The sequence below is a fragment of the Cheilinus undulatus genome, linkage group 6, assembly GCF_018320785.1.
Source record: "Cheilinus undulatus linkage group 6, ASM1832078v1, whole genome shotgun sequence".
In the NCBI taxonomy this organism is placed as follows: domain Eukaryota; kingdom Metazoa; phylum Chordata; class Actinopteri; order Labriformes; family Labridae; genus Cheilinus; species Cheilinus undulatus.
The window spans coordinates 43,296,932-43,321,039 of NC_054870.1; the positions used below are offsets into that span (position 1 = coordinate 43,296,932).

The 24,108-nt window shown below is 38.4% G+C and overlaps 1 protein-coding gene across 1 annotated transcript in view; it reads right to left on the reverse strand.

Moving 5' to 3' along the window:
• Positions 1-131: 131 nt before the first annotated feature.
• The window catches only part of mertka (c-mer proto-oncogene tyrosine kinase a), a 40,194-nt gene continuing 16,217 nt past the window's right edge, over positions 132-24,108 (reverse strand). Inside the window, exons 7-19 of the mRNA XM_041789859.1 lie at positions 22,198-22,387; positions 19,410-19,555; positions 12,842-12,977; positions 12,299-12,449; positions 9,042-9,124; positions 7,469-7,564; positions 6,881-6,961; positions 6,690-6,782; positions 6,474-6,592; positions 6,279-6,388; positions 4,394-4,553; positions 2,564-2,700; positions 132-2,188 (exon numbers count right to left, since the gene is read on the reverse strand). Of these exons, the coding sequence (XP_041645793.1) occupies positions 1,735-2,188; positions 2,564-2,700; positions 4,394-4,553; positions 6,279-6,388; positions 6,474-6,592; positions 6,690-6,782; positions 6,881-6,961; positions 7,469-7,564; positions 9,042-9,124; positions 12,299-12,449; positions 12,842-12,977; positions 19,410-19,555; positions 22,198-22,387 (1,956 nt within the window). The 3' untranslated portion in view covers positions 132-1,734. The remainder of the gene's footprint in view (positions 2,189-2,563; positions 2,701-4,393; positions 4,554-6,278; positions 6,389-6,473; positions 6,593-6,689; positions 6,783-6,880; positions 6,962-7,468; positions 7,565-9,041; positions 9,125-12,298; positions 12,450-12,841; positions 12,978-19,409; positions 19,556-22,197; positions 22,388-24,108) is intronic.

Genomic DNA, 24,108 nt, shown 5'->3' on the forward strand with positions numbered 1-24,108 from the left:
GATTGAAGCCCATGCTACCGTTCTTTCCTGTATGTCATTCCCCGTACTTTATCTCTATATTAAAGACATAAAAAGCCCAAATGACTCTTAAAAAACAAAATATGAATCAAAAATTTGCCATCAATGTGAAAGTGTTGTAACCTTTGAAGATTTTTTAAAAATTTTATTTCAAAGAAGAATTCTAGGAATCGTGTATTTTTACAGTAGATAAAATCACTTTATAAATGCTCTGTACATTTCTATATTTACATCACAACACAATACAGTAAACAATTTCACAGTTCAGTTTATCTTAAGCTTATAAAACACGTGCATGAAAACATTTGAAGTAGAAACACAAAGACAACACTGACGTGGAGGCTGGCCATGTAAGGCTGGCTACACACTAGATGGTTTTAAGTCTGATTTTGTGCCCGATGATCTTCTCCAATAATTTGAGGGGCATGACAGGATCCAGGGCTTAATTATCCAAATAATCCTCAAGTGTGTGGTTTCAGTACTACTATTTTACTGCTCCCGATCAAACTAATCCAGGAGCGGATATGGAATTGTATAATATCAAACATATGATAAGTTTGATATTTTTTTCTTCTGAAGTCACATTTATTCAGTTGAGTTTTTGTGAAATCTGTGACTGGGGAATCGTCACTGTGACACTGTTCTACAAAGAGCAGGTATGTGGTCTCACTGTCAGGCCAACTCACCTAGTGTGTGTGATATTGTTAAAAACTGATCAGGTCCATATCAGTCCTGACTAAATATTTTTAAAAAAAGAACATGAATAACTGTCAGATAAGTCATGATAATGAGATAAAAATCTTAAGTTTGGAATAAAAAGTCAAAACCATAAGCTATTAAGGTACATTTTGGAATTTTTTCACAATTTCGGAATTACAGATTTACTTAGGTCCATCTGCCCAGACTGACAATTTAACTAGAAAAACTAGAAAGAGCTGTAAATGTAATTATGACTTTTAATCATGTAAATAGGATTTTCTTTCAGCTCATAGCAACTTATTCTGTAAAATCGACTTTTTCTTTTTGCCTGACTTTTCATCTCATTTTCAGTTTTATTTGAAAATATTTGACTTTTTTATCTCTTAATCTTGACTTATCTCATAATCCTCACAGTTTATCTCTTGATTTTGATTTATTATCTTCTAATTTTTAACATTTATGCCATAATAATTATCTATTTCACAATTTTGACTTTTCATCTTATAATTTTGACGTAATTTTTCCAAATCTAATCTAATCTTTGTATATCTCACATTTAGGACTCACTTTTTCATAATTTTGACTGTTTCCCCAATTAGGACTTACTTTTCCATAATGTTGACTTTTTATCTCTCAGTTTAGACTTTTTATCACATAGTTTTGACTTTTTGTCCCTCACATCTCCTTGTTTTGATTTTTTTTTTCCCATAATTTTGACTTTTTAAGTCTTAATTATTATCTTCGGTTAATGGCTCTTTAAATAATACTGGACTTCAGATTTTTTTACTATTACCTAACTTGTTTTCTTGTTTTGTAAGTGGCAGAAAACAGGCTTCCATACATGTCTGTGGTCTCCATCTTTTGTAAGATTGGTTCGGATCTGAAAGTCGTCTAGTGTGTAGCCAGCATAGCGCATTAACTGCTGGTAAAACAATACTACAGAAAGTGAACATGAGGAAATGTCAAGGTGCTCCCAGTGCAATGAGGCATTTTATTTTTATTTCAGTTTGGACCTTTCTACAGCAGGCGAGAGGTGTCACTGGAGCTGTGATCTGCTGCTGTCCCATCAGTAACCATGTCTCCGTTTGCATGGTGTAAAGAATCCCCCGTTAAAAGAGGAGTGTTCACAGCAGCAGGTCTTCCGGAGGGATCAGAGGAGATCACCACCACATAACGATCATCGTCCTCATCCTCCTCTTCCTCTAGACTCCCGTGAATGTCCGCAGTAACCACAGAGTTTTCTGTTGTCTGATGGCTGCAGGAGGGCGATGAGCTGAACAAAGGATGATCTGCAGGAAGAGTTTCTCCTTCAGGGTCCTCTTCAGGAAAGCTGGTGTTGATGTAGATGATATCGTCTTTGCTGAAAGACTCCGGAAGCTTCTCTGTGAGTTTTTCCAACATTTCTCTTAGTTGTGTGAAGACAGGTCGGTCCAGCGGGTCGGCCCTCCAGCAGCTGTACATGATCTCATACCTAGATGGAGAAAAAACTTATTCAATAAATCAAGATGTATTTTAATGATAGATGCAGCTCACACAACAACAGACATACATTCTAGTTAAATATTGACTTTTGCAACCATGTGTTCAAGTTTGATATTTATTATTTTTTTCTATAGCAAGTGGTCATGGTGGACAAAGAAGTCTGTAACCAGAAGTGCTGAAATATTGTTAATACATTAAATTCCTTGTTTTGTCTATCAAATTTATTTCCACTTTTGCTATGTTTACACAGATAGTGTCCAAATCTTCTTTCTCTCCCAGTCTTTACTTCATTTTTATGGTTTCCTCCATCACAATTAAACCCATATTAAACTAAATTAAATGTTTGTAAAGGAGAAAGACTTACAGTTCATCTAAACAGTCTGCTGGCTGCTTCAGTCTGTGTCCTTCCAGTAAGTAGTCATAAATCTCATGGTTCTGGATGCCAGGGTACGGTGTCATTCCTCGTGTCGCAATCTCCCACATGGTGACACCAAATGCCCACTGTAAGACACAGAATGGTATAATTTTCAAGGTTTAAACAGCTCTTCTTAAATCAAATTTAAGCACTTCTCAAGTATATTCACCATGTTTTTCAAGCTTTCACACCATCCTGTGGTAAATTCTGTATTCATACAAATACAAACAGTACTTTGTATGTTTGGGGCTGAATTAAGGCAAAGATGTGTTGAGTAAGCCCATAGGAGGGCACCATTAGGCTGGAGGGAGGATCAACACAACCCTGGTAGTGCTCTGGATGTCCTTGCATATTACCAGGGGCATGAGAAATAATCTGATGAAAAAATAAAGTCCACACCTTAAGGGCAAGGGGGTGTCGAGTAAGCACAGCCTAGGATACTGTCAGGGTGGATAGGATGTCCCAAGGGCCTGATAACCGCCAGGCGGTATCTGAGCATATTACCAGGGTGAAAAGGCCCAGATAAAAAATTGCCATCAGGCTGCGTTACGTTCTGCTGCATAACCCAGGTGCGCTTGAGCCCGAGGTCATGAACTGAGGACCAGACATCCTCCTTCAGTATTTTCTAGTAGAGAGCAGAATTCATGGTTCCACCAATTATGGTAAGTCGTCCAGGTCATGAAGCAGCAAAGCAGCCCCAGACTATCACACTACCACCACCATGTTTGACTGGTGGTGCAGTGGTCTTTTAATGAAATGCTGTGTTACATTTTTCATGTAACGAGATTCACACCTTCCAAAAATTTCAATTTTTGTCTCACCAGTCCACAGGATATTTTCCATAAAGTCTTGAGGATCATCAAGATGTGAGATGAGCCTTTTTGTTCTTTTGGTCAGCAGTGGTTTTGGCCTTGGAACTCTCCCATGGATACCATTTTTTCCCAGTGTCTTTCTTATTGTTGAATCATGAACACTGAACTGAACTGAGTCAAATGAGGCCTGCAGATCTTTAGATGTTGTTTGGGGTTGGTAGGCCGGCCACTCCTGGGAAGGTTCGCCAATGTTCCAAGTTTTCTCCATTTGTGGATAATGGCTCGCAATGGAGCCCAAAAGCACGAGAAATGGCTCTGGAACGCTTTCCAGACTGATAGATGTCAATGACTTTGTTTCTCGTCTGTTCTTGAATTTCTTTAGATGACAACATGATGTGTTTTTGAGATCTTTTAGGCTACTTCACTTTGTCAGAAAGGTTCTATTTAAGGGATTTCTTTATTCAGTAGGTCTGGCAGTAATCAGGCCTGGGTGTGGCTTGTGAAAATGAACTCAGCTTTCCAAAAAAGGTGGAAAATCAAAGTTTTAATGTTTTCTTTGTAGTGCAATTTAAAACATATATGACGAGGGAATTTAATGTTTTAGCTGCTCTTTTATTTCCAGTCATACGTTCTTATTTTCTAGTAAAGGAGACAACATTTCTATTAATCATTTTTGTCTGTACGTTCTACAAAAAAGCAAAAGAGAAGTTTTATTTTTCATCTGAACTGTATGAAGTGTAAAAGGAGGACAAAATTGCACATGACGCCGAAAATCCCAAGAGTAAGTATAAACTGATAGACTGTCAAAATATTTACCACACCCTGAGGAGGAACGCTGAGTACATTTCTCTTTGTCAACTCAGCTGATTTTTCTCTCAGACTAAAATGACTGAAATTCATGAGTAGTTCCAGACACCGGCTCACTTCTCCTTTTCAGTGTAGAGCAGTGACACATGGATTTACTCACCACATCACTCTTTACTGTAAAAACTCGGTCTGCCAGGCTCTCCACTGCAATCCATTTCACGGGCATTTTGGCGATCCTGCCCTGTCGGTAATAATCCCCACTGTAGATCTTCTTTGATAAACCAAAGTCTGCTACACAAACCGTCATGTCGTCACGCAGCCTAGAGGATAAAAAGAAATCAGTGTAGTTTAGCTGCTTAAAAGAAGGGCAACCCAAAAATACATCACTTTGACTGAATGATATGTTTTAATATCTTCAGCTTACCATCAGACAACCCTTTCTTTTGCACTACATTTCTGAAATGTGCAGCCTCTTAATGAGTATTCCATATGCAAGATAACCATAAAGTTTTTTGAGCCAGTGTTATAACTTTAACAGATTAGACTGAGGGAGGACAAACAAAAAGTGTTGTTGGTGAGTTGTTTCAATGTGCTTTATAAAGGGCCTTAGCTTTTCTAATGCCTGTCTGGATTATTTTAGACTGGACTTCCCTAAAAAAGTGACATACTTTCATGGAAGTGTTATCCTTTTAGGCTGTACAGTGTTGATGTTCATACTCAGCATGGTTCACCTATAAAAGGCCGAAAATCACTCGACAGAACTCTGTGAAATCTAAACAGTGACCAAGACCCTCTTTGTTTAATCCCTGCCTAAAAACACAAGACTGATTTTACAGCAGGAGTTATTTGAGCTCAACATTGCACATTCTTATCCTACTAGACTGCAGACGGACTGTTTCCCATGACATGGCATGGAATAAATTTCACATCTAGCTGGGCAACACCCCACAGATAGCGTTTAGGAAGGGCAGAACCTTTAAAAAATAACTAAAGAAGGACTTGCTGGTTGCTAAACAGCATAGCAGATGGGTACACTTTCACCACTTCATTAAGCAAGTTTGAGGCAAAAATGGGCCTAGAAACAACGTTGGCTCAAATGTGCACTCTTTCAAAAAACTAAGTGCAAGCTTCAACAGAACAACAACTAAGTAAACTAAAACTAGGTATTTTAGCAGGTTTTCCATTAAAACAGCTGACACATTGTTTTCATAAAGTAAGCATATTGTGCAACTGTAGCTTGTCTAATTTTAAGGCCTTAGAAGAATAAAGCGACAGCTATAATCTTACTTGGATGCCAAATTTCCATTCAGATTTTTCTTGTCAGGGTCTGTTTTTCCAATTCATTTTCAGAAAGTTGAAAAAGGTCAGTAAACTACCAACATTAAGTAAGGCAGGGAACTCTAGATGGGGAGTGATGCAGGCTGCAGGCGTCTGTGAGCTGCTATCCTCAATCAGAAATGTCCCGAAGAAGTGTTGATAAGAGCCACTCATGACAGATAGTACATCTATCAGCCTGAAGCTTTGCAAGATGGATCTGCCCGAAGTCAGACACAGCAAAGCCAATCTGATCTATGGCTTAACAGTGCAATTCATGGGTAAGATCACTGAACTTGTATGACCGAGCAGGGAAAAAAAGGCTGGTAGCAATGCAAAAGAATGACAATACAGTGCCTAATTACTTGGTTATTTATTTTCGTAGGACTCTTTTTTCCTTTATTCAAAAAGGGCAGCTGTAGAGAGACAGGAAACATAGGGAAAGAGAGAGAGGGGGTAGAAATGCATCAAACAGCGCCAAGATCAGGGAACAATTCCGCGACCAGTGCATCGAGGAGTACAGCCTCTATCCATGGGCACCTTTTGCTCCAAAGTTTGTTTAGAGGGTTGCATAACCAAGCTTCCCAGTAGCTTTTCCAAAGTGGAATTGTGCTGATCAGAACCTACTAAAGTTTATACACTTACCATCCAGAATTATCACAAAGAATCACAAAGAATACAAAACAGCCAGAAAACCCCTTTAAAATAAAGTGTTTGGAGATGTAACTTACATGCAGTTACGGGCTGCCAGATCTCGATGTAGAAAGTTACGACTACTGAGATACTCCATGCCCAAAGCAATGTCCACCATGAACTTTAGGAGGGTCTGAGTGGGCAAAAACTGTGTAAAGAAACACAAAACGACAATCATAAATGATTTTATCCAGGTGAAAACATGTTATACTGAATTTATTCCAGGGCCTTACCACTGGACTCTCTCCCAGCCGTGAGCGTAACAGGAAACTGTGAAGATCTCCATATTTCATGAACGGCAGGATGACCATGGGCTTGGGAAAATTTCCAGAGCCAACCTCTAGGCACACTCCTGAAGAGGACAGGTCAGTGCACACATAATGTAAATACATGAAAGTAGAAGTGGAAAAGCAATGACAATAAAACATTTTATGGTACGCTTTTCCTACCGAGCAGTCTGATGACATTAGGATGGTTGAAATCTTTCATGCAGGCTGCCTCGTTCAAAAACTCTTCAATCTCTTTTTGGGAAAAGCTATCCACTGTTGAAGGAGGAAAAAGGGGAAATTTGCTTTTTTTTTTGCTTTTCATTTCAGCTGATAGATGGCAAATAGATTTCTTTAAGTAACAGAAAACTTACATTTCATTGTCTTCACAGCAACTTTTTCTAATGTTCCATCCATTTGTCTTAGATTTCCCTCCACCACTGAACCAAATTCACCTGTTTGAGTGATAACAAGTTAACATTTTATGTCAGATTCTGTCTTGTGTACAGTCATGTGCATAAGGTTCGGTATGTATGGATTCATCACAGGATCTGATGTGCCACACCCTTGTCAACCCTAGTAATACGTCCAGACACTTCCGGCGCTTTTGGGCCCTTGGGACATCCACAGTACGACCAGGGCCTCATGGCAACCCTACTCCCCTATCAAGACGGTACCCTAGGCTGTGCTTATTCTCCACATCCACCCCTTACTCCACCCTAAAGTAGTAGACTGTTATATTTGTTTTTAGCTGATTATTTTCCAATGCCCCTGGTAATATGCAAGGGCATCCAGAGCATGACTGAGGTTGTGTCAGTCCTTAGTGCAAGATGCTGCCCTCGTGCTAATTCCTTGCCGCATCTATGCCTTACTTCAGCTTCGATTTTTGGCCCAAACATGCCTAAAAGTTCTGCACAGTACTGTACATGAAACAACCTACAAATATGGAACTTCTTACTCACCCTCTCCCAGGACTTTCCCTATGGAGAGAAGGCTCCTCATGACCATCACATCCTGAAGTTTGGCCTGCAGATCCTCACTGATGCCAAGGTTCCCCACTGAAGATGAAAAGTCAGGACAAGTCAGCATGTTTGAAAACATGCCTTCAGCAGGACATTGATGTCTAGACTTTAGAAACATGTTGTATACATGATTTAATTACACTATTTCAAATGTAAAATACAGTAATATGATATACAATGGAAGACCTAAGTGGACATACATCCAAATCTTCTATTTTATTCAGTTTCCCTGCGACAATGAGTAAATTTCAGTTATTTTCTCAAGATCTCCACTTATGTACCTCTTCATGTCAGAATAATAATGTTTTTGCTCGTTTTCTAATAGAAATGATCAAGAGACATCTTTCTTGAGATATGAGGGTAATCATGCCATAATCATTGGAACGCCAGCGTTATTATCCTGAGATAACAAATAAACTCGTTTGTTTAAGTATAACCCCTGGAAGAGAACACGTCATGCAAACATCTCATCACAGCACCCCCTACTGGCAAAAGGACGGGACACAATTGGATCATTTGTTTATTCCCTGACTTCAAGGAACCCACCAACCTGTAAGCGCAGAATTTTCAGACAAAGGCCTCAATATTTTCCCACAACACTGACATGTTTTATCAAAGGATGCCTCACTGGCAATGATGAGCTTTTACATGTCTCGCCATTAAACAGGAAGTTGCTGTAACTCTTGTATGAAACATCTGATTGGCTTCAAATTCAACATTTATGATCAAGGTCTGCCCCTCCACACATTAAAATGTTCATTTCATGAGTGCCACCTACTGTAAGAAGCCAGGAACATCCAATGTTCTTTAGAGTTTCAACAGTCAACAGTCCTGCCCTGTTCAAATACTACCATCTACTGTCCAAAGCCAGTACTACCTCATATACAAAGTGCAATATGCTCATTATCTTTAATTTAACAACAGTCCTGGGAGGATCTGCACGGTCTCTCTGCTGTGATGCAGCACAGTGCATGAGTTCACACCCGACTGTTGTTACTCACCCACCGTGTGACACCGTCCAACATGCACAGGGGTGTGAGGGCCTGTTCAGAGCTGCTTCCCACCCTACTGTAGTTTTATTCATTTTTGCAACAGGTAGTAAAACTTGCTTGTTTCAAAATGTTTGTCATATTTATGAGGATTGAATGCAAAGAAACAGGCCTCAAAGATAACACCAACAGCAGCACAGTAAGTGTGATAACAACGATAATCTATGTGGCTTACTAACAGCATTGCACAATGGTGGTATTCCAGGTCATTCTAAGGGTATACAACTTAAATTGTACTAGATACAAATACTTATGTAGTCCTTGTGATGGTTTCATATTATCATTTCAACTATACATCATTTGTATTTTGTCACCCTACTTAAATTGTGTATATCACAAATGTCTACATTTATATGAATATGTTTGACAGGATGACACAGGTAAATATATACACATAGAGAATTTGTGTATATTGAAGTATTTCTGGACACAAGAAAGTTTGACATTAACAATCATGAACATACGTGTGATTCCGATGGCTGACCGGTTGTAGGATCTCTGGTATTGAACAACAGGCTGCAGCTTTTCTTCACCTCCAAACATCCACCTGTGGAGGGCGACAGAGAGCAGGGAAAACAAGGTCAATGCTGGGATGCCGTCACTCAAGCTCTGTGATCACCAACACAAAAACAGTGTCTGAGACAGAACAGAAGGGGCAGTGGAAGTGAGGAAGCTCTCTGGGCTGTCAGAAGCTGTTTTCCTATCGGAGAAGCAGCCTGTGACACATTCCTGCTCGTATTCTGATCGGCAGCTCTGAGTCACAGCTGGTTGTTGTGCATTTCTCCAGCTGCTCAGTTATTAACTGCTCTCAGGTGCAGACTGGTGATTAAGAGGAAGCAAAGGCAGTTTATTACCAGAGTCAGGAAGTTTTCATTTTTAAAGCTGTGCTACAGTAAGGAAAGATTACTCAATGCCCTCATATTTCATTACAAAAATAAGTACACCATCAAAACTGCCATTTCAGGGTTTGGAACTCTGGAAGGAACTTATAAAAACAACACCAAGATTACAACCAGTTTAGAAGAATCTAATCAACCTAACTTATCGTCTACTTTACTCTGTCATTGTTTTCTTTGTTTCTATTTTATTTTTATATCGTCTTGTTTTATTGATGTATTATTTCAATTTTTAAGATTTAATCATATATTTGTGTGTTGTTGTATTGTTGGTATTTTTAATTTTTGAAAGATACTTTGTGATTTTGCTTCAGATAAGTGCTCTTTGAATAAACTTTGTGTTTTATTAGGGCTGTCAATTGATTTTTTAATCCTGATTAATCACAGAAATTCACTAGTAAAAACAAATCACAAACTAATCACATGTAAAAAAAAAAAAAAAAAAAAATGAGAGGGGTCTGGCTGCAGACTGCAGGTCTCAGACCATTTAGACCTCTCAGACCAGCTCTCAGAGCTCTCAGACACCCCCCGTCTTGAAGACTACTGTGAGATGCCGCCTCTGTCAGGACATCAGTGACATAATTTGCCGGTACAAAGTATTTCCTGTTTATGAACAAAGTCTGCCTGTCACATTCATAAAAAAGAGGCATTAAAAACGTTACAGGCTAAGTGACGTTCTATAAATGAAACCGGAAAAAAGGTTACACTGCTAATTCTGAATTTTTGACCAGTTTTAGAGGTAGTTACATGAACAGTAGCGAGCTTTAGCTTCAATAACTTTAGCTCAAGCTAACATAGCTTAGCTAGCTACATAGTTAACATTACTACATCATCCAGTATAGCTATGTTAGCTTTAGCAATGTGAGCTTTAGGAAGCATAGCTAATGATGATATAGCTACATTAGCTTCGCAGGTAATGTAGATACAGTGCTTAACAAATTTATTAGACCAACTGTCATATTTGTCTCAAAGACCATCCAGCATCATGGAGTGCTTTAATATGGACTTTCTTATTTTCAGTGAGCTCTCCATGTTTTACCATTTTGAACAGGAATGAGGAGTTTCAAACGGAATTCACCCAAATTTGAGCCGGCTCACTGGGCTTCTCTGAGAAGTCAGAAATTAATTAAGCATAACATTCAACCTCTAAAAGTCATTTTTCTGTTCAGGTATGCAAGTAAATTACTATAATTTGACAAATTAATCAAGAAATATTGATGTGCTTTACTATTTTTTCAGCTTTTTTGTAAATCAGTAAATTTGAAAATTCATGGATAACAATAATAATTACATTTTACCATTAAAAATATCATTTGGGTTAAAGAGCTTCTACGTATTGGTGTATTAACCATTGCAGAAACATAAAAAATGATTTTGGTAATTACCAATGCTGCTAATTTAGGACAGCTGTGGCATAAACCTTACTTTGGTTAGGGTTATGGTGGTCTAATAAATTTGTTAAGCACTGTACATAGCTAATGTAGCTTAGTCAGCTTTTGCAAACATAGCATAAGCAAATGTAGCTTTGTCAGCTTTAGCTATGTAGCTATTTTATGTGAGTAATATATGGGTTGAGGATATTTGCAAAACTGTAAAAGGTGTACAATCTTCAGCTATGTTTTCTCCAAAACTTACATAGCTAACATAGCTTTGTTAGCTTTAGCCTTATCAAAGACAAGCTTGTTTTCCTGTTTAATTGGCTTTTGTAATTCGATTTTGCGGGTCAAGTTTTTGACTTTTTTTGGTATCCTAGCCCTTACCTACACCCCTATCCTAGCTCTAACGCTAACCGGAAGTTTGATCGGATTTTATTTTAAAAGTTTAGGGTGCATATCCGTCCTGACAGAAGCAGCATCTCACAGTTGTGGTTTGCAAGAGAGGTTTTCTGAGAGCTGTAGTCGACAAGCAGACTTTCGAATTGCATGATGGTGACACTGTTATACAGTGAGAAATATGCAGGAGTGCATGTACAAAATGGCACACTAATATCCAGCTATTCCCAGTTATTGTGAAGCATATAGACTTTTCAGGAGCTCAGCTTTAGTTGCTTTCTCAAGGGGCAAAAGGTAAAAAAGGGTAATGGGCATGATAGAAACAGATTACTACTGACTTGTCCACTGAGCTGTCTACAAGTTTTTAAAGTTAGATTCAATATTAAGGAGCGGTGGCATCCTTATTTTCCATCATCATGGAAGCGAGAAGCTGCTCTGGTGAATTGGATTCAGTTGCTGCACCACTACAGTGCTTAACTACAGTTCACCTAAAAATGACAAGTAGCATTCAAGTAATGTGATTCTAAAAAGTTCATTTTTTTAATCAAAATTTCATTACAAAAACAGCATTAATGCTGACAGACCTAATTAATTTTCTTCCAATTATTATGATTTTTATTAGAAGTCCATTTGGACAACACAAAAGTTATTTATAGTACAATATTATCTATATGTAATGTGAAATATCTAAAAAAGTACACACAAAATTTGATCTCATTACACTAGGGCTTCCAGGACTTTTTCCTTTAAGTGCATGGGATAAAAACTAATATCAGCAAACAGTGGTAGTGGAGAGGGATCTGGTGATCTGCCATAAGTTTTTGAAAGCCTCTAGTCATGTTTGTAGAGACTGAAGCCCCAAAGTGATCCCAAATCTTCCCAGAACTTAGAAAGACAGCCCCTAAAGCTTAAAAAATATCTAATAAAAAAGGAAAACACAGTTAATTGGCTCAAATGCAGTGATCAACAGCTTACTGTCAAAGATAACCCAATCAGACTTGGTGATCATATCAATCCTGGGTGTACAGAGAAGGTGAAAGACGGTCAGCATACCCAAACCAAGAGTCAGACGTCCTGTTGTGTACACAGATAGCTCCCCAGAGGATCAGCAGCAGGAGGCAGATGCCACAGACAACACCCAAGACCACATAGACCAAGTCAGAGGCCCCAGCGTCTGGGCTGGACGACGGGGTCACTGCTGATTCTGAAAGAAAAGGTGGAAAAATGTAAAGTATGAGCAAAGAGCAGAAGACTGCATCAAAGGAGGTGCTCTGGAAGTTTAAAGTGCAGTTGCAGTTTGTATTTACACACACTCTTTTGTCATCTTAGTAAAATTTACTTGGCATTTCATGGTGGTGGACTTCATCCATTAGTAAACTAAGAACATCTGGAACCGGAGAACTGACTTACTGATGCTACCATCCCTTGAAAGCCAAGGCTTCTGGTGTAGCTATAAATAGCATGGAGCCTGGAAAGCTTCTGTTTCTTCTCATAAGGTGGCCGAGCCATCCCAGTACAGTCCAATATATAATCTAAAGTCTGTCAGCCAGATAATAAAGCTCCTAGATGATGAGATAATTAAATAGAGCAGCTTACTGTCCTCTGGCACAAAGAGCCAGACTCGTGGGCTGACCATGCCGCTCCCTGCCTGCGTGCATGCCGCCACCTCCACGCTGTAGGTCACGTTGAATTCCTGCACGGCTTCAAAGAGCGTTGTGGTGTTACTGTGGATCTGAAACACATGACATCAGACATCATTAAACTATGTCAAGTACAGAGTCAGGATAAGATTTCTATTTAAAACATATCTTAGGGTTAATAATTATCTATGTGGAGAGAAAGTTCAAACTCTAAGAAGAACTTAGAGGCAGAGTTTGAGTTTGTTTTTATACACTATATTCAGAATATTGTTTATCATATTTATAAAGACAAAGCCATCTTGTAGCCAGGGCTGGTTTGGAGGGTTTGACAGATCCCCGCACCCCCATGGGCAAAGGTCCATTCAAAAAGTCCTTGGAAAGGTTCCTAAGAGTGAAATGACCTGGAAGTATTCAAGTGTCAGCTATGATAAGAGTTGTTTGAATTCTCTAAAATACAAAAAAGGAGCTTCACTGCTTCCTTTATTATCTTCTTTAGCAGAGGAAACACTGGACCATTCTTTAACAGCAGGGAGGAAGAGACAATTCAACTTGACTTACAGTGACGCACCTCTCAACCGTATATGAAAACAAGTACTCAACACATCTGTTGAGGATGTGTCATCTTCATTAACTCAAACATGAATTTCTATTCAATAAAACTTATGATTAATGTGGATAAATATTATTAAATATAGGATTATTATAGAAAGGCCTTGGGAAAGTGTATAGAAAGGGAGTATACAGAGTATTTTTTTTTTTTTACTTTTAGAACAATTACAGCCTATAAATCTGCTTCAATCCAACAAAATAAAAACTAAACAAAACAGGAGCCCATGCCATTTGAGGTTTAAAACACATTTAAAAATGAGACAAGAAAGTGAAAAAAATAACAACAATAATAAAAAAAATAGGATGCTGTTTTGGGAAAATAAATCTCCACCAGGCTGTCTGCAGATCTGCACAGGGAGCAAATGTAGACACTGTTTATACAATGCATTGAGAGCAATTTATATCAGTTTGGGCATTTGGAATACTGTTAAATTCATTGATTAAAACTATAACAAAAAAATCTAACAACCTTTTTCCCATGCAGAAGACTAGACTAAGACAAGCTAAAAATAGCTCTTTGGTGTTGAGCTCAGCCCCGCTGACAAGAGTCAGGCCTAGCAACCACTGCACAGACATAGAACCAGGTAGCCTGAGAGACTCAACCTCCCAGTAGCCCTAGTAGGACCCCAGTTTTCTTGGGCAGAGGGAGATCTGAGGAGAAACTTCAGGGGGTCCACAGGTAATAAAAAGCCCTGTGACTCCTCCTCATTTGCCATTCTACCGCCATAACAGCTGTCTCCCACTGTGTGCTTTGTGCACCCAGCTTCATGTAAATGCTATCCATCCATCCATCCATCCATCTTCTATACTGCTTATCCCTTTCAGGGTCGCGGGGGGCTGGAGGCTATCCCAGCTACCATTGGGTGGGAGGCAGGGTACACCCTGAAACTGATTTTTGCTACTTTTTGGTTGTTGTTCTCCGTTTCAAGGGTGGTGCAGCATTATTTATTAATCTTGATCAATAATTCTATGTATAAATATCAATAATTATAATATTAATCATTAGTATTTAACTAACCAAAACCTAGCAAATCCCAGCATTGGTGATAAAACTCTGATGAAAAAGTAAGTTAACTTTCTGTCACAAAGACCAAACATTACTTAAATGGATATTTCAGTATTTTTGGAGTTCAGTCTTCAGTACCTAGCAGCCATAGTGGTATTAGCCTCCAGTGATTTCAGTAAGCATTGCTCCTTTAAAGAGGACTCACTGGTTTTACTGGCCAGGAAGCTAGGCTGTACAGCATAACAGATGGGTAGTTTTGGGTAAAAATAAAAAACGTTGACTCAAATGTACGCACTATCAAAATGTTTTGAAGAATTTAAATTTATGCCTGGAAAGCTTCTGTGTTTTAGTTACTTTTTTGCAATGCAAGAGCAAACCGTGACCGGTAGCCAAAGCCTGCAATACACAATTGTGACAAAAAACACAGAGGCTTTCTGGGTTTAGAAAATAAAAAACTATAGAAGTTTCCAATAGTGTACATTTGAGCCAACATTGTTTCGTGGCCCATTTTTTCCCCAAACTCCCTAAAATCCACAGAGAAACTGCACCCATCTGTTACGCTGTATAGCCTAGCTTCCTGGCCTATACAACCAGCAAAAAAATCACTGAAGGCTAATGCCACTTCTACTGCTCTGTACCTGATACAGCCCAACTTCAAAAATACTGAAATATCCCTCTAATTGTTAGTGCTGGACTGTTGGACATTCACCCTCTATAATAATTCTCCATTGTGCATGTAATCTGTAAAAACACAGGCAGATTACAGGTCAGAGCGCATTCAAGTATGTCACTACCTTCTACTTTTTTTTTATTTTAAGAGGACAAAACAGAAATATTACTTTTTTGTTCTTTCTGTTTTAATTTATGGTAAAGCTGTTTTTCCAGCTGAAGTAAAAGCTGATTTTAGTCCAATAAAACAGATCAAATTTGAGACATTGTGGTGGAACAACATGTAAAGGAACAAGCTGTACATTTCTGCAACATCATGACTCCATCGTTGCAGTTTTTCTGCATGCTGTGCTCTTTCTCTCGCTATCTTCCCCTATTTCCTCCACTTACACAAACAATAAATGCAATTAAAAAGTCCCTTCAAGCTGTGTTCTGTTGCGATAGTAAACCTTTTTGGAAAATAACAGGGAACTGTAAACTGCACATCATTATAAATATTGAAACTCTAGTCAAAAAAGGAAGGAGGCTAACTTTTTGGAAAAGCACATGTGCTTCAACAGTAGGGAACATGTGACAGATGAAGCCCGGTATTTCACAACAAGCTACCGTACCATCTGGGGCTCCTCTGCTTTAAAGTGCTGACAGCTGAACCCATGATCAATGCTCACGTCTTTGCCACCAAACAGAAGGCAGCATGTGGTTAAATATGTGACAACAGCAAATCTGCAACAAATTTTGGGAAACTGACCTCAGGTTGCAAGTTAATGATGACACTAAGGCTTCAACCACAGACCACAAAAACTCTGAGAAAGATAAAGGAAAATTTTTTCCTGACTAGTTATAGTTAATAATCTAGCCGCTGTATTTTCAACTGGTAACATGATGTAGAGATGTTGTCTGAGAAAAACTTCCTGGATAACATGGCCTGCACTGGTGCCAGTAGCCGATGTTTATCTACTGTGGTGCATATATTCAGTGCAGGCATGCTTGATCAGCGAACAGCTAATTCAGAGGAGAGGTTTGTTGTTAGGCAGAAGAAGTCAGCAATTGTACAAACTCTGTTTGTTTGTTTGTTTAATTTTTACAAAAATAGTCTTTAATGTCAAAGTGAAAACAGATTTCTACAAAGTAAGGTCAATTTGAGAAAAATAAATACAGTAATGTAAAATAAATGTATTTCTATTTGTGCACACTGAAGTGACTGACATAACTCAAAAAAGGTCCTGCCTACTGGTGCTGGTAGTCTCTCAAATAGTGAAACAAGGATCACCTGAGTGAAGTCGATGTGTTTCAAGTGACTGTAGTAAAAAGACACCTGTGTCTGGAAGGTCCAGTCACAGCTTAATCAGTATTCCTGGCTACCATTCCACCAAAAAGACAAAAGAACACTCCAAGCAACTCAAAGAAAAAGGTTATTGACATGTATAAGTCAGGGGATGGATACAAAAAAATTCTAAGGCACTGAACATCCCCCAGAGTTCAGTGAAATCCATCATCAAGAAATGGTAGGAATATTGCACATGTGTAAATCTGCACATGGGAGTTTTTTTAGTAAAAAAATCCAAATTATATTGACCATGATTGATTTATAAAATGATTAAAATGGTAAAACATCCAAGGGGGATGAATACTTTTAATACGCACTGTATATATCAGCTACAACAATTACAATTGCATACAAGGTAAATACAACTCCACTATTTACTTCCTCTTTTTGCCAAGAAATGCATGCGGCTCATGGTACAAATAGCTGAGCCTTCTAGTGACTAGATTCCCTGCATATGAAGCAATGTACAAGGAGCGTGAGATTCAAGGATGACAAAGGCAGTCTGAAAGCCCTCACTTTAACATGCACTCTGAAATAAAAATTGAGCCATGATGCAGCCATGACGCAGCTACCACACTCCATGTCGTTAACTATCTGAGAGAAAAGATCAGCACAAGCATCCCTAGTTTATGAGACATGAGACACTGACTGCTTCAGTGGAGGCTCTTAGAACATAAGAGGATCTTAGCCATGCCTGATGAAGTGATAGTTGAGTGTACACCCAGTAAAATACAGTAGTTCATTTAGAAACAGGCATGAATTTCAAAGAAATGACAGTAATAGTAGTATGACAAAATCAATATCTGCCCTAATTTCACAATCAGTGCATCTCTAATCTGGAAGGGAGAAAAAGTCTGAATGAATGCTCAAGATGCAGGCGAGTATGGTGAATCAACACGTAACCTCTGTGCACATTTCCGGTCATTGCTACTTTTACAAAGCTTCAGTTTGCAATAACGTCACTACCTAACTGGACAACGCATAGAGCGGTTTAGACCTATGGTACACATCCCGTTGTGTTCTTATTCCATTCAGTCTGTGATGACTCACGGCCACATGCTGAAGAAAGAAAAACACTGAAGCCAGGTTTCACACCATCAGCTTCCTCTCACTACAAATCAGACAGGAAGGACGGAAACACACTATTGTACTACAAGAGAGCACTAATGCAGTCAGGGGCACAACTGTCATCATGGAATAATATGCTGGACATTTGATTTATACAATATAAACTGATGTGAGAATTTAAGCTGAGAGTGGCTGAAAAACAAAAGCACTGGTTAAAAAGGACTTTCCCTGCCTTATCCAGTAAAGTGGGAAAGTGTTTGTTTATAGATAAAGGGAAGCTGATCTCTGCTTCACTACGCAGGAAAAAGGGAGGGTCACTTTTCCCAGAATGCAGGACAAATTCCCTTCATATTCGTCATACTTCACTCATTGTCATCAGACATTTTCAAATAACAGCACCTCTCACTCTCTGTTAAGAAGAAATATGAACAACAGTGGAATAACTATTCTTCTTACATGAGAGTGTATAGATTAGGGCATAATATGGGCTGTTTATACAAAAATGCAGTCAAACTTATGCATTATGTGACAAACACATAAGTACATAAATATAATCATACATACTAGTGTCAAAATCACCTGACTGGTATACGAAGAGAAGTCTTCAGCAAGGACTGATCATCAGGCCTAACGGCCTTTACATTTGACCTCCAAAGTGTTATCAGTTGGTCCGTGAGTAAGAGTGAATATATGTGCCAAGTTTGAAGAAAAAACTATTGTGGTGTTCTCGAGATATTTTATTCAGAAGTAAGGGATGAACATAGGATCCATAGGACTTGTCTGCGAAGCCTGAAGAACATTTTCATAGCATTCCTATGATATTGTGTTGATGAGAATTTCCAATGTCAAAGATATAATCTGTTTAATCTTTGGCAGTGTGGAAATTTGTGCAAAGACTAACGTAAATCCAGCATTGTTAAATTATCACAAGAATTACCTAGAAAACAAGGGATGAACATGTTGCTCATGTTGCTCCATGGACTATGACCTCATAGCTACAATGTCTAATCAGTTCATCCTTGAGTCAGAGTTGGCATTTTGCAAAGTTTAAGAGAAGCTGTCAAATAGTTCAAAAACGATCTCATTCACAAAAGATATCATGTTCACAAGAACTGCCTAAAAAGGGATGAACATGATGTCCAATGACCTTTGAACTCAAAAGTCCAATTGGCTCATCCTTGAGTCAAAATGGGATTTTTTGCTAAGTTTAAGCTAATTTCCTCACAGCTTTCCAAAGATATCGCACACCCAAGACCTGCCTGAAAAGCAAAGGATGAACATGAGGCCATATGAGTTTGACCTTTGGACTCCAAATTCTAATAAATTCATCTCTAAGTGAGACAGGACATTTGTGCAAAGTTTGAAGAAAATTACTCAAAGCATTCTTCCGATATCACTTTCACAAAACTTGCATGGAAAGCAAGGGATGAACATCAGGTCCAATGACCTTTGACGTCCAAAATCTAATCTGCTCATTCTTCAGGTAGTGTGGAAATTTGTGCATAGTTTGATGTAAATCCCCCTCAAAGCTTTCAAAGATGTCACATTCTTAAAAACTGCCTGGACTGGAGGAGATGAACATGAGGTACAATGACCTCGAGCTTTGACTTTTTGCATCCAAAATCAATACTGTTTGAGGAAAACCCATCAAAGCCTTGAGATGTGGCGTTGGCAAGAGCGGCCCTGGATACATGCAGACTGAAAGATTGAAATTAGAGAGCATACCGTTAAATCTGCTCGTTTGCCATTTTTATCCATCTCGTTTGACTTCTTTAACACGATGTAGTTGAAGGATGCAAGCTGAAGGTAAAGGCTCTGTCTTTAAAATAGCATCATGCTGCTCACCTTGTTCACTTGGTTGCCATGTCGGATGACGACATCATAACCACGCAGGATGCCGTTTATCTTATCATCAGGGGGAGGTTTCCAACTGATCACCAGCCATGACTCGTTCAGATGCACGGTGACATTTTTGGGATAAACTGATGGAACTAAAAAAGAGAATGAAAACACTAAGAGCTGTATAAATAAACCACAGGACTTATTTTAAAATGCCGATTTATAAAGCATGAAAGGGAAAGAGAAACTAAGGCTTCCCCTCTCTATTGAAATCTTTGATTACAGCCTGGTATGTGGTCACTTCCTGGCACTGCGTATCAAATCTTTCAACTAAAATATCCCCTGTGGTGACTTTAGGAAGGAAATTGAATGCAGCTCCACCCAGTAAGAAGTCTGTGTTGTTTCAGTGAGAACCCTCCTATTTCCTATGTGACCCTTCAGGAAAACAACAGAGATTTAGTCGATATGAGATCTTTCTGAGGGGGGCTTTGCCACCAGCAGAGCAGGTTGTTGCGCAACTCTTGTAAATTCCAGTTATTTCATGCTGCTACTGCAATAGGCTTATATTAAGCCCATTTTAAAGGCAAGCATAGTGAGGTATGTGTATATTGTTTCATTTGTATAAGCGAAACAGAATCTGCTATAATGAGGAGCATAATAAGCTAAATATAATTACACAAGGTAGTTTTCAAGGCAAACACAGTCTAGGCCTTCTGTGTTTAAATAACCAGGAGCATGTGTGTGGATTTTATATCATCTTCCTTTGAAGGAAAAAATGTCAGGAATCTGGGTTGGATCTTTTACAGTACCCTCACTTTACCATAATTTTACTTTTTCTGTTTGGTAATGCAAAACAGAGAGATAATGCTCAGAAAATGAATCCAGAAATCTGATATCTTTATTATATTTTAAGATGCACTTTTATTCCAAACCAGTTTATTGTAAGATCATGAAAACCTATAGCTGAAGTCTGTTTATAGAGTTTTATTTTAGCACTCAGAGTTGACTGAAAACAATAGTCACGGTTATTAAATGGCATCCAACGTCTGAAACTGGAGCTCCAAAAGCAAAAAAAAAAAAAAAATGGATGAGTTCATTGTGAAATACACTACATGGGCAAAAGTATTTGGTCACACCTGTTAAGGTGTTTCAATCATACCTATGTTTACAGGTTATAAAATCAAGCACCTAGCCATGCAGTCTCCATTTGCAAACATTTGCCAGAAAAAATGGGTTATTCTGAAGAGCTCAGTGACTTTGAGTGCGGTATAGTGATGGATGCCACCTTTACAATAAGACCTATTACTGATATTATTAGGAAGTGGAAGCATTCAGGAACAACAGCCAAAAAGCAGAAGACTGCACGATGCAGGCTTCCAATAGCATTAATGTAAGCACAAAAACTGTGCAGCAGGAGCTTCATGAATGGGTTTCCATGGTCCAGCAGCTGTAGGCAAGCCTCATTCTCTGTGTGGCAGTCATATAAGTGAGTCTGAGTTTGGTGGATGCCAGGAGAACATTACTAACCTGCATGCGCCTGCTATCCCCCCACCACACACACACACTTTATTTTGCTGTGGTTAAGTTCATGTGCTAATCTGGAATCTACCCAAAGTTCCATATTTTCTCTCAAAAGGAAAGATGGTCTGTGTCAAACAACAGATCAAGCATAGTGCATTTAAGTCAGTACAAAAATTTAAAATTAATGATGATAGTTTCAATTCACAGTTATCATCATTAAATGCCATTAATCATAGAAGTTCTGAGATTAATCATGATTTACAAAACGAATCTGTTGACATCACTGGTAATAACATCATTGATCACATTCTCCTTGAGCATTTGGCCAATCCTAGCCTGGAGCTGTTTGGCACTCAAGATTAAGCTTGTTTGGTGCTGAACCAAAACGGTGACCTATTGATAACCTCATTTAAAGCATCTGAGTAATTTTAATGCTAACCAAAACCACCAAGAACAAAATCCTTAATTCTGGTGATAGCTTCAGCCAGACTCATAACTACCATTTGACACTGAGAATGTAGTTGGTATCAACTCTCTGGACTGCTGCAAGTTTGGTGGAGGACCGATGATGGTTTTAGGCTGTTTTACAGGGTTTGGCTAAGGCCCTTATCTCTAGTGAAGGGAAATCTTAATGCTTCATCTTACCAGGACATTTTGGATAGTGCTATGCTTCCAACTTTGTGGCAACAGTTTGAGGAAAGGCCTTTTTCTTTTCTAACATGACTGTACCCCAGTGCAGACTGTGAGCTAGGCCTTCTCGTCAAACATTAGTGTCTGAATGGGAACAAATGGCCACAGAAACACTTCAAAATCTTGTGGACAGCCTTAAAAGAGAGTGGAGGCTGTTATAGGTGCAAAAGGGGGGCAACTCCATATTAAAAATGCATGCATTTGATACAAAGTTGTTACAGTCCTTGCTGGTGTAACAGTCAGGCAGCCACATGATTTTGTCCATATAGCGTATGTGCATAGCCGTCTCAACTTTTCTTATACTCTTTTTTTACTGTGTCTATTAACTCATCCATGAGGGGATCAGTAAAGTTTATTATATCTTATTCATTATATCTCACTTTAATTTTCTTTGCTACCTTATTCATCTATTACTGTGCATTTCACTGTTGTGTCTTTATGTTTCATAAATCACTTTCTTTGACTTGTAACTTATCTAATAGCTACATCAAAAAGTTTAATCATCATCTATTGAATTGTATCTTACCAACTACCATATATTAAAAAATACAAATGGTTCCCCAGTTCTTTAGTCCTCACACACCTCCTTCTGTGGTATTGCTCTGGATCCACATGGTGACGGGGGAAGCTCCCACCTCATTGCTACAGGAAACGCTCATATTGTACCACGTCATCGCCTGTAGCCCTGGAATTTCACACTGGAAAGGGGGAACGGTGGCATTGACAAACCGGGTTGTTGTTACCTCCCCTTTCCTCCGACTCACTTCTTTGACCTTCATAGAAATAGAAAACATGATAACATCAGTCAGAGATGTTTGAGTTCCATGCTAGCTTTCCCAACACTGATTCAGACACCCAAAACCAGTTTCCTGTTTTAATGGAACCCAGTTAAGATAGTTTTGTGCTAGGAAAAAATTTAGACACAAATGGGTCAAAATATTTCATGCATTGACAAACAGGTGGTTGCAGCAGAAAAATAATTAAAAAAATCTTTAAAGACTTAACTTCTTAACAGTCCTTGTGTATTTAAAAATTATATGGTATATAAGCTTGTTTTTTGGGTCATTATGTTAAAATTTGTCATAGAATTGTATGAAAACAATCGAGATACAATCAAGAGTGTTATCTGGCCATATATGATGTTTTTTCCGTATCACCCAGGCTTACCTGGAGAGGAAAACAATTGGATTAGGGGAACTGTACAATGTCACTCTGGTAAATAAAGATTCAAAGAAATATTTAAACCTTAATAGTCCATTTTGCATTTCAATCACTTTGTGCGGAAACCATGATTGTTAAGCTTTGATCCTTTGAATCTGATCTAAAAATTCATTTTACATGCAGGGTAAAGTGTTTCATGCTGAACAGGACTGGTGCTGGTGATTCTTTTTTACAACTTCAGCATTTTATGCCATTATTTTAAGGGAAAAAGACAATCTCTTTCTATTTTTACCATCTGATAATCATTCTTTCTGTCAAAATGCAGTCCATGTAATTAAATCATCTTAATAATTGTGTTAATAAAATTCGTACACTATGAACGTTTAAAGTGGAGAAAATTGCAGATGCATTTTTCTGCATTAACTTGATTTTGGCTGTTATACATCTTTGTAAGTTTAATTTGCTTGGGAATCCCTCCCAGTCTTGGAATGCAAAGAATTCCATAATGTTCTCCGTGCAGCTAACTACAAAAATATTTTAAACTTAGACATTGTTTTAAAAATAAAAGAGCCTATAGTTTGAAAACAGCTGTGTTCAAAATAATTGCAGTGCGTTTTAAAAAGTCAGTAAAACGTAAAATCCTTATAATAGCTTTTATTTCCATACACGAAAATGCATTAGGAACTTTTCACATCCTGACGCAAATTAAAACGTAGAAAAAATAATTGTAGCAGTGTCTGCATTTTTCTTTACAAAAATTTACTGTATGAACTGAAAAAGCTTAAAGGGTTAGCTTTTCTGTGAATCCCTGAATCAGCACGTCGTTTTTTCGACTATGGGACTGTGCCGGGGCTTATTGCCGATAGCTTGGCTTCACATAGATATCTTCTAATTGTTCCAGTACTCACAGGTAACTTTAGACCTTCTTAGATCATCATGGAGCTGAACACTGGCTGAGTCTTTTCCATTTTAGCTATTCTTCGATTTCCGTTTTCTTTCACGTCTTTCTGGTTTTGGCTGCCATTTTAAAGCATTTGAGATCATTTAATCCTGCCATTTTTCTGCACTTACATGTTTCGCCCTCTCCAAGCAACTTTTAATCAAAGTACGCTGTTCTTCCAAACAATGTATGAAATGGCCCATTTTACTCAGATTTAAAGAGAGAAATGCACTATGACTGGCATGTACAGCATTTGTACACTGGTCTTTTTTTTTCACAGAATGAATGACCTCACTGCTATTATTCTGAACACACCCCTTTCAGTTAATGATTCAATTACACAGAATCAGCAGCATGCATCCATGACTGTTGGATCTGTTGGTTTTCTATAAC